This window comes from Symphodus melops (genome assembly GCF_947650265.1).
Source record: "Symphodus melops genome assembly, chromosome: 22".
Classification (NCBI taxonomy): Eukaryota; Metazoa; Chordata; class Actinopteri; order Labriformes; family Labridae; genus Symphodus; species Symphodus melops.
In genome coordinates this window covers 13,730,307-13,742,119 of record NC_136712.1, presented here as the reverse complement: position 1 = coordinate 13,742,119, position 11,813 = coordinate 13,730,307, and the positions used below count along the sequence as shown (strand labels likewise).

The 11,813-nt window shown below is 38.6% G+C and overlaps 1 protein-coding gene across 1 annotated transcript; it reads left to right on the top strand.

Moving 5' to 3' along the window:
- Positions 1-491: 491 nt before the first annotated feature.
- Positions 492-7,946, top strand: LOC306818099 (uncharacterized protein; the record flags this gene model as incomplete). The annotated part of the gene is made up of 9 exons (XM_079335472.1): positions 492-548; positions 962-1,164; positions 1,252-1,344; positions 1,441-1,536; positions 1,647-1,757; positions 2,351-2,468; positions 2,639-2,890; positions 3,199-3,749; positions 7,770-7,946. The coding sequence occupies exons 1-9, from the start codon at positions 533-535 to the stop codon at positions 7,944-7,946; spliced, it is 1,617 nt and encodes a 538-aa protein (XP_079191598.1). The 5' UTR covers positions 492-532.
- Positions 7,947-11,813: the final 3,867 nt, after the last annotated feature.

Sequence of the window (11,813 nt, the reverse complement as noted above, 5' to 3'; positions counted from 1 at the left end):
TTTACAGTCTATAACGAATATCCACAGGTAGAAAATATATGATTTCTACTTCCGCTCTATCGCTATATTAAACTTTACCCATAATTATTTTATCAGTAGCGCCCCCATGAATCTTATTTACAGTCTATGGCTGATCGGTGGTTGCACATAAAATATGGCACAATTAACCTACTCGAAATTTTAATTTATTAATTTCACCGCCATATTTTAAAGGGGGTGTTGATAAGTGAACGATGTTAATGGTGAAAAATATGTAAGCTAGTCAGGGTATGCACTTTAGTGGTAAACGACATCTGTAACAACCACAGAAGAAGAAGGAGACCGGAAGCTTCAATGTTATTGATACTGTTGAAAGGGAGTCCGAGATTTAAACCCTGCTTGTCTACACCTCACTCAAACATTGCATTCATGAGTAAACAAGTACAATTAATAAACACGTGGCCGTGTAAACCGACTATATTGTGACTTAACTTTGACTCTGCTGCTGCACATCTAAATCTAGCAAATCATAGCTAACTGACGCACTGCTAAAATGGCCAGATACCGAGGTCAGTATAAAATTATACATGCTTATTGCTTATACTTATAATCTTTGCATGGTGGCTAAAAAAATAAATAATTTGCTGTTATTAACATCCTCCACTTCCTCGGTTGTGTGGTAAGACATGGCTAGATATGTGACAAGCTGTTGTACACTACAAAGTCTACTGTTCTTTAACTTAAAGGCACCTAGATGTTTTAAAGTCAGAAGAAGCCGCAGCAGCAAAGATCTGAATGGAAACACATTTTGGGTTCAAGCTTCATGTTGCCAAAATAATGCTTACAAATAGTGAAAACTTCAAATGTCCAAAATGATGGGACATGGAATATCTATGTGAAAGATTAACCCCTAACCATATCTGTCAAACAAATTAAGTGTTTCTGTAATGATTTACTTCTCTCTGTCTGGATCCTCTGTTAGATCCTCACCTCCCTCTGTCCTCTCTGCACCTCCTGATTCCTCCACTAAGGTTGATGTCAGCTTGTTTGTGGCAGGTGGCCCTGGAGCGAAATGTAGACAAGTATGACAAACTGGCTGAATACATTACATTGGTGACAGAAATTGTCCCAGATCTTCTGATAGACAAGCAGAGGATTCAGCTCATCCTGGGACTGAGAGCACGGGTGAGTAGATGTTGACTATAAGGCGATCGATGAAGAAAAGACAAAAGAGCAAATATGCCACATTAATGAAGACGTTGTGATTTTCAGATCATTGTGGAATTATTAACAAAGGCGGATCCCATTGATTGCAACGCGATCGAGGAACACCTCAACCTTTTCCAAAAGACCTGCAATCAAAAAGTATGGAATAAATAATCATATTAGACAAAGATGAAACATGAATCTAATATTAATGATACATATATGAAACTAATCCTCATCTGGGCTTTATTGCAGGGTCAAGATCGAGAGGTTAAGATATCAAAGTCTGCATTTGTAAAACAGGTTCAGATGTTACTCAAGGATGAATATGAAAAAGATACATTTGTTAAAGTGAGCTCTGCTTCAACTTTTACAGTATCATTTTAGCTTGTTCAAAGAATTTGTTTCTCTGTAAAATAGGTTTGACTACATTGTATTTTTTACTATTTTTCTTTTCCAAGGAGGTGTTTCCAGAGCTGTATGGAGCCCGTTTTGACACAGTGTTGCAGATCCTTGTGTGGGAGTTCCTTTACCGCCTGGAAGAGTTCCTCCCAGTCCCAAGTTTTTCAAAGGTAGGCTGTATCAATTCACGACTATTCCCCTTAAGATGAGCAGTGGTTTACAGGTCTTCTACTATACACACATGATTGCTTCTGTGGTTCCAATGAACTTAAAGGTGAAGTTTTAAATAAAGTATGATTTGGTGTACCAGTCTTATGTGTAGACAATAAGCCTCTGCTGCAGCAGCAGCAATGACCACATATATTGTCAAGTCAGGACACTTGTTTACCGATGGGAAAGTCATTGTACAACGGGTGTGCTCGTAATAAATGCACAAAAAATGGGAGCAAGTGTGCGGTCTCCTTCTTTTATTCATTGAATGCTGACCTTTGAGACAGGCACCTTACTGGATGTGCGTGACTGCTACGTTTACAAAGTCATTGTACAAGTAATTCTTTCATTTTGGTTAGTTCGGTTGACTGTTAAGTAGTAGGTTAGCAATTGTACGTTGTACTTTGTCTCCTAGTATTCTCAAGCCCACAGATTATTAATATAAATCCCAACACTGTCAAGAGTCATCTCCAAGGCTAAAGTTTAACACCAGAGACAAGTCTGACAATGGAAACTTCACACATTTAACAATGTTCTCGTCTAATGTTTACAGGTGTCCTCCTTTATTGACCTGTCCCCCTGTGACTCCCGGTTTGAGCAGTTTTTCTGTGACCAAGATGACCTTAAGAAGATCCTGCAGCATCAAAAGCAGCGAAAAAAGTTGACGAAAAGTAAATGCCTGTTTACATTTGGCATTTGTAAGACAAAATACTGATGAATATAGAATTAGGTTTACAGTGATGTCGCAAAAAAAAAAAAGGATTTGCTGAAATCTGTTCTTGCTCATCAGGAACACTGTTTAAATGAAGTTCTACCTCTAATTGAATGTCTACTGCTTTAGGTGAATTCTCCTTCATGTCAGACACTATCCTTTCCACGCTGGCATCTAAACAGACATCAGTGGCATCAGAATGTCACGTTGAAGGTTTAACAGATGAAAAAGGTGGAGACAGCACTGATGAAGATACTAATGAAGAGACTGATGACAGTTCAGTTGGACTAGAGCCTTCAAACTCGCAGTGGCAGGGCAGAGGGCTCTCACCGCTCACTAATTCTCCATGTTCTGAAGAGGGTGGGGTGGCAGGTGATGATGGTGAGCATGCTTAAATTATGTAGCTGGAGATGTAGGCAGTTATAGCTGGAAGTTGATTAATTTTGTTGTAAAACATGTATGAGCTTAAAACCCACAGTATTTCAAGAAAAATATCAAGATGAAAGCCTGTGATCCTGTGATAAAAAATATTATTTTGCTATCTTATAAATTTGAATACTGTAATTCTTAAGATGTGCATTCTTAAGAATTCTGTAAAAATGACCTTTAGACTAACTGAACAGCGAAATACTAGGATACATGCTAATAAAGACTAATCTTTGCACCTTTTTTTGTGTTTTTACCTGCAGATAATGCCAACAGTTTGCTCCCAAGTTCCCAAACAGTTGCTTACAAGACACAGAACTCAGAAGATCTTGCAACACTAGTGTCCAATACTACAGAAGTCCAGGAAAGTGGTAGCTGTGGGGGGTTTAAGCTGAACTTAGCTTCCACTTTAAAGGACATCGCAGATCTCACTTGTCCTGTGTGTTACAAAACTTTTCATCGGCCAAAAGTTGCGAGACGTCATTTAAAAGTTGCACACCCATCTCAGGTGTTTCGCTGCGATAAATGCGACATGACTTTTCAGACTAAGAGTCGTCTAGACACGCATCTAGACGCTCATTCCAACGAGAAGCCGTACGTTTGTTCCCAATGTGGCAAACGGCTCTCATGTCCAAAAGTGCTGAAAACGCATATGCGACTTCACACCGGGGAACGTCCTTATGCATGCAAATTTTGTGACAAGAAATTTGACCAGAAGTACGGTCTGACGCAGCACATCAGACTGCACAAAGGAGAGAGGCTGTACCTTTGCAGTCATTGTGGGAAAACGTTTACATTCAAGGGTGCTTTGCGGGTCCACACAAGGTTGCACACAGGTGAAAGGCCATATCGTTGCAAGGAATGTGGAGAAGGCTTCATAACATTCCAGAAACTAAAAAATCATCAAACAAGTCACACAGGGGAGCGTCCACATTCCTGCCCCCAGTGTGGCAAGAGTTTCAGGCACAATTCTGGACTAAGAAGACATATGTTAATTCACACGGGAGAGAAACCATATAAATGTGCTATTTGTGACAAAAGATTTAATTTAGCAAGCAACCTAAGGAAACATGTAAAAATTCACAACAATTTCTAAAACACCTACAGAGTGATTGCATCAGTATGGGTTTGTGCTCTCTTATATATGGCTGTGATGTGTTTACCATTGTTTCCCTTGTTTGAAAGTCATATTGCCTGTAGAACTAGCAAAGCTCCTGTAAGAGAACAGTTCTGATTAATTTTGTCATGTTTCTTTTATGTTCTTTTGTAAACCTTGAATAATTTATTGTCCGTGTTTGGAAGTGTCATGTTTTTACTCAATAAAATTATAATTAGTCTGATTTGAGTGTTATTTGTACAGTATGTCTTAGTTGTATGTCTTTTGACTGTCACTGAACAGTGAAGTGAAGGGTTACTTCACTTAAATATTGAGTCTGTACCCTCTTGTGTAAAGGCCTGACCTAAGCATAAACTTTATATCAACCAATTTTATTTTGGGCTACAAAACAAGCCCAATCAAAGTGATCATTCTTGAGCTAATATATATATATATATGTTTTTTGGTTCTTCTGTATTATGACAGTATAAAATAAAACGTAAAAATTATGACATTAAATAGGTCAAATACCATATCAAATATTACTGAAATATGTATTTGAAAATGAATAACTGGAAAATACTAAATGGCAACTTGTGCTAAAAAGGCTAACCCTAGTAGTAAGTTAAATAATGTTGTTAGCATTGACTTTGCTGCAGCTCTGATCAGTAATTATTATTTAACTGTTACTATGGAGATGTGATTGCACACTGAGATTTTTTTCTGAAAAACGATTTTATAAAAAAGTCTTTTAAAGGCACTATTTCACCTCCATCAATCGCCAGTTTGAGCATTTGATCCTGGACATGTTAGTAGGCTATACAAATGTAACATACAAATTTACCGTATTGTATAAAAAACATGGCGCAAACCATAAGCCCAGTCAGACACTATCCTGTCCACACTCGCCTGTAAACAAACCTCACCTTAGCAGGTGAAGATCAAACTGATGAAATGATGGATCAGAACAAATGATGAAATGTGCAAACAGCACAGAGATAAAGAACAAAGGATGCCGTGCATGACAGCAGTGAGCATGATAGAGGAGCTGATGACCGCTCCAATAAAACTGCACCATCACTTTCCCTGCCAAATAGAAGCAGAAAATGTGAAATATAAAATATGATGTGTCGCAGCCTAACATAATGTAGACAAAAAACCTATAGACCCTTTGTTAAAGAGAGGCGTGTTATAGTGACTGTAGTTGCCTAATTTTCCTTTAATGCTCGAGGTTGAATGAAACAGTATTTCCATGTATAACTTTGACTTTCTCTGTCTTCTATCTCTCACTGTCTCTCTCTGCCCTCATCCCAAACTGGAAACCAATAATCACCGGACATCTGTATCAGCCACTTTCTCCAAGGAGACCAAGGTCATAGACTGATAAGCTGAACGTCAACCCATACTTCGTACTAATGAAATAGCCTATAACTAAGACAAACACAAAGCAGCACTGTATTTTCACTAAAAAATACAGAAAATAATCTGTAGTCCCAGGAGACGTAATAGGTTCATGCCGAAATTAATTTTTAATCATTTTAAAGTACAATGTCTCTTCCCCACCACCAGAGGGAGACACACACCTTGCCATATTCCAGGCAAACATGGTCAACCAGACCTATAAAAGGGGCCTAAATGAAACTCACTTGCTTAAACAGCCCCAATGGCACCCCTCTCAGGAAACACAGCTCAATAATTCATACCAGGCACTCATAAATTTCAATGACTTTCTAATTAGGAGGAGCCCAGAGAAATTGTCTCTTAGGTGCTTTAACAGGAGGAGGATCACACTGACAGATTGACAGAGTCCTTGTGGCAGATTGCTGCAAATCACCTAATTATATGTGGAAGTCAAACTTTGGCTTTTTTAATGATGAGTGTTTGGGCTTTTATTGGGTGATTTAAGATCGACATTGTACAGATAGTTTGTGTGAGAGGATTTTGTGTGTTTGTTACTGGCATCTGTATTTCTTAAATTTTGGTTTCATAAATGTGTATTACTTTTGTAAATTTCATTTTTAAATAAAACCTTAAGTCCCCTATGAAAAGACCTCCAAGTTCAAATGCAAGATTTTTTTGTGTTCTCTGCCTTTTTTAAACCATTGGGATAAAAATACAGTTGGATTTTTAATTATTCAGAAACTATTTTGAGTTTATATACTTAAACTTATTGGGCTATAGTAGACTTTCATCTTAATATTTTTCTGGAAGTAGTTTGGGTCTTGAGCTCACACATGGTGGTTTTACAACACAATTGATCACATTTAGGGCACTTATATGTTAAGGTATTACATTTTTCAACACAGGCTCCTATTATGCTAAGAAGTCTCTTATCGGTTATCGGAAGTCCCTTATCTCGTTTGAAAATTCTGGCTCTGATGACAAGCCTTTTACAAGTTTGACTAACAGTATTGGGAAATAACTAAGCTGTCTTTCTAATTGTTAGATATGAAGATATGTATAGTAAATGGACTGGAGTTTGTATAGCACTACTCAAAGAACTTTTACACCACAGGTCTACCATACCTAACCATTCACACACTGATGGCAGTGGTTGCCATGTTAAGTGTCCATGAGTGAAGCAATCCCATTCATTCACCTTCACAAGTCGACGGTGAAGCGTCAGGAACAACATAGACATGTAGACCAGCGACATCAAAACACATTGGACATGAAGCTGCAGGAGGGCAGGAGTTGAGGCTCAAATCCCCGATCAGTTGCTTGAGAGACGAGCAACTCTGAACCACAGCTGCCCTAAAACTCAAGATTAAGAACAAAAAGAACTTAAATTTCCAGGCTGATGCTAGAAGCCAGTTAGCTTCTTCTGGCACAAAGACTACACAGACAGCAGCTTGCCTAGCTTTGGCTCAAAAGATAAGCATGTAAACAATAAAGGTTTTTCACAGTTTAGATTATTGTATTTAAAAAACAATGTGATATGTAACTGGTGAGACATGATGAGATTAAGTTACCACACTCTAGTCTTTATTCTATCTTAATTTACTGGATACTCTTGTAATGTAAGACATTCCCTGATACATATATGTACTGAATGGAAAGGTATAGAAGACTGATAAGAGAGCTTTAGGATACTGTAAGGTTCCAAGCTAATGCAAAGATACAATGTGGTACCCATAGGGTTGGAAAGAAGTGATGTTCATTCTTTAATCTCACAGAAGCAAGAAAGCAAATATTTGTACATTTCCCACATTTGCAGCAAATTTGCTTGACTTCCTAGACTTGGTGAACATAATTGACACCCAGGTGCAGTAAAGCAGACAGTGTAATAACCGTAACCACTCAGTGGAGTTCATTTACAGCCGAAAAACAAAGGTCACTGACACTCCTGGTCTGGGACGTCTCATGGATATTAGGCACTACCTACTGATGGAGGATCATTTTGTGAGATAACTCTTACAGACAGTGGCTGGTTGCTGTGGAGGGACATCCAGAGGTATTTTGTATGTGTGCAAGCACATGAGCTTTGACTTGGCAGAAGACACCGGACAGGTGGATGCTCAGCCAGCCAAAGTCCCATTACTTGCTCAGGGGGCAGCAAATGTGTGTACGTGCGTTTGTGTGTGTGTTTGTGCGCCTGCGTGCATGTGGTAATTACTTTTTCTTTTACTCTGTGTGTGTGTGTGTGTTTATGTGTGTGTGCGTACAATGAGGTGATTAGAGATGGGTGGCGGGTGGAGGGCTTGTCAGAAGTTATCTCCCCATCTCATCTCATCATAGGCAGCCTGGTGGATTCCCTCGATGCCCGACGCTACGCCGCTTGCTGTCAATCGGGCCGTCAACGCCTGCAGAAATCGATGCCAATCTCCCTCGGTTTCTATTTTTAACCACGGCTCAGCACCGGGGCCTTTGATAAGGAAGCTGCCTCCTTTTGGTTCTCCTCTTCGCCTCGGATGAGCAGCCCCCCCCCCCCTCCAACAGACAGACGAGATGGAGCTAAAAGCATAGACCTGCGTTAGACTCTGAAAGAAGCTTTCATGGTGGAGGAAATGATGATTGTTAGCACTATTACGAGTACTAAGAGCTGTGTGGATAAATTATTAGTCAAAGACAAGATGGCATGTAAATTGTCACTTTTATCAGACATGCATTACTACTACTTTTACTAAGCCTTTCATTGACAGAAATTGGCATTGCCACAATCTGAAATTTACTGGGTGAAGATCATCTGGAATTGATGAATTCACATCCAATCATTAACAGTAGTATATTTTTGACGTCTGAAAAATGCCCCAAAAATCAATTGCTTATTGTCATTTTAACAGTTTTACTCGACAGTAGCCTACAAAATGACCCGGGCCGTGTCTCATGAAATCATATGGCCTTAACGTAAAAACGTGAAAACATTTAGTTTTTGCACTTGTGCTGTATTTCCCTCAACAAAGTATGACAGATAAAACATAAATTGATTTAGTCCAAAGTATAATCACACTGAAATCCATTGTCCGGAGTTCCTGAGCCTTAGGCTCCTTGGCTTTGTTCAGACTGCCGTCGAAATCCCCAAATCAGATCAGAATCCGATCTAACTGACTGACTGTACACATTACAAATTGCAAGCACATTGATTTCTATGGTAACAGGTTAGACACAGGAAATACAACAGAAAAAGGGATGACAGAGAAGTGTGTCTATTTCTGACGCCAACAATCTTGTGGAGCACTCTCTCCATGGGCTTGTTTGTTTTTATTCCTGCTGTTTTCTTCCACTGACCAAAGTTAACTTCCGGCTTGCTGGGTCTACGTCGATCTACAAATGTTAACATTTGTTAACATTTAGTGGTTGCTAGACATTCACGTCCTTTCTGTCAATAAGCTTGCAATGAACTCACAGAAACAGTGAAATATGTTGTGAAGTGTTGGGAAAATTTTAAGCGACTGCAGGATATCATGGCTTTTTATGTTTTTTTTGTCAGGAATTCTTTTGAGATCTTCCTTTTACAATCAAGAACAACCAAAAACTGTAATTTATTAGTGCATGTTTTTACAGCTTTGAATAGTCTGACTTTGATGCAGACAGTGCAGCAGTGAGTATGCAGAGCCGCCTGCTGGTTAGACAAAGCATTATGTAACTAAAAGGTTACAGGTTAACACCAAGTGTTCACAGCAACAGCTGTGTGATTTGGAACTGTGCCCTTGAGCAAAGTAACTAACTTCTCTGAAGTCAGTCTGCAACAAAGTGTTTCTGGCTTCAGGATCAGAGCCTGAGACTGGCTGAGATATAAAATAGAAAGTCAGTAAATGAATGTGCAGCTTGTTGTCTTTATTAACTATGTTAGTGACTTTTTAATGCGTTCACAACACATAATTAATCCTAAAATTTCACAACAGATAATCTCATCAATCCTAAAATTTCACAACGCATCATATAATAAACAAAAGCAACGGTACTTTGACGCATTTCCTCTCAGGGCATGACTAAAATATGACTATCAAACATTATTTTAGCTTAAATGAAATGAATTTATTTACCATTTGGGAGGAAAATGGCAGCTGTGCAAATATGGTGGATCAAATTAAATCAAAATGCTTCTGGCAATGGTGAAGTAGGAGTATTTATCATACCGAGGTGTTTTCTTTGTGCCTATACTCGCAAAAAAAAAAAAAAAATCAAGATTCAAGATTTTTATTTGTCACATACTAATACAAATGTACAGTGAAATATTAAGACTGTTCTGCAAGGCCATGCAATAACAATAAACACTCAATTTAGTAATACACATATATAGAGTATAATAGAATATAATGTAAAAGATAAAAAGGAATTATTGAAAGTAAAAAATATAGAATAGAATACTGCAAACAGTGTAAAATGTGTAAAACACCTTGCAACTGGTGGACACCTCCAGAAGTACCTTTGTTTTGTTAGCTAACACCAGCCGATAACAACACACTACATGAGAGCTTGTGCACGAAAATAAAATGACAACAGATAGAACTTTCACAATACTATCGGTGTTCTTGATTTAATCACACAAAAACAGCAATAAGTGGCTAATACTAGATTTACAGCTTTCACGATATGGTTGATGCACCTAGCAGCCATGTCGGGCTACTATTTTTTTTCGAGTTTCCGAGATGGAATTCCAACTTTAGGGGGCATTCCAATTGTCACTTCCTACTGGGAAGTCGGAATTTTCGACTTCTAAGATCAACTTAGCATCACTTAAAACAATTATGAGAAGATAACATTGCAAAAACAGCAAACAAATGAGCTAAAAAAACCAAGTCTCTTAATTCTGGAAAAAACCCACACACATTTAACCATAATTTGAATTCACACAGCGACATGAGACCAAACTGACATAGTTTACAAACCATCATGTTTCATTGCTTCTGTTGTGGAATTTTTTCCATTACCAAAGAGTGAAAATAAAGAGTGAGAAGATCTATTCAAAAAGGAACCCCAAGATCGATCTGGTCTCAATGAACATTTATTCGAAGGCAAGATAAGCGTTTGAAGACCCCTCTCTCACACGGTGAGGAGAGAAAGAGGCCCCGAGAAAAGGCAAACATGAAAACTTATACATTTCCATCACATTACACAGAGCACTTCCCCATCACGCCACATAGAGCCACTGCCCACCTGGCAGGGCACAATCTATCCCCTAGTGTGAGAAAAGAGACTACATGACTATTTACCATCTCCCAAGGCTGAGAAGGAGATGGAGTCCAGTGAGAAAGAGCCTGGGTGACTCTTCCCACATGTAGAGAGTGTGAGAAACAGAATAAAGGGAACAAAATGATGGGAAACAAAACACCCAATATGCTGTGCATGTAGTATTTCAGATACATTTTATATGACAGATTCTATGAGACCTTCGTACAACACATATAGTACACATGGAGTAAAATTTTCCATAACACTTCTCATCTCCTTTACCCCTAAGACAAGAAAAACTATTCAGCATTTCAGCAGCAAAGTGAAATACAGGACCTTTCTTTCTTAAACTTACTATATCCACAAGATATCACACGAATTTATGAGATATATAATTTTGAGTTCTCTATGGTGTAAAATCACCATCCTTCTCTCTGAAGCATAATAAATATTCTTCTTTTTTAGTGTAAATCTGAAAATAAAGCTTTGGCTACGATCTGCATTTATTTGGATCTGAGGAGAATGCTATGTGGTGTTTCTTTTATTGCATGTCTATTTTGCTCTTAAATCGTTGGCAGAACTTGGTTCAAACATTTTCCTTCTAATTGGGTGTTTTTGTGGATGCCGGATTAATCAGCCGCAGGGTATTTAATGTTGTTTGGGCAGCTGAGAGGTAATACAGCCAAGCCATTAACATATCATTAAAGAGTCCTAAGCACCGTAATTGCAGCCAGAAAGCTGACGCTACACTCTCATTAAGTGGACTCTGTGAGAGGAGACGTCTCATTGTGATGGTTTTTAGTGAGATGTTGAGAAAAATCTGTGTAAGTCAGCAAACTGGTGTAACAATGGGACATCTACAGGTCACACTGTGTGCAGAGATCTTTTCTGAAATGCCATGTCGGCTTCTGAACGGCATCTGAAGTTAGCAAAAACAAAGTTTTTGTGCTCTTCAGGATCCAGGGCTATGCCAACATGACTCTGATTATGGGTCGCCACAAGACTTTGACAAGACTGTCTGTAATTTGAATATTTCGATTGCCTCAGTGTACACACACACATTCGCTCAAATTATGGACACCTTCTGAACTGCATAAGAACTTCAATTAAAAGCCCAGTCTTTTATTTACTTCAGTCTATAAAAGGACCCTGCCTTAAATCAATATA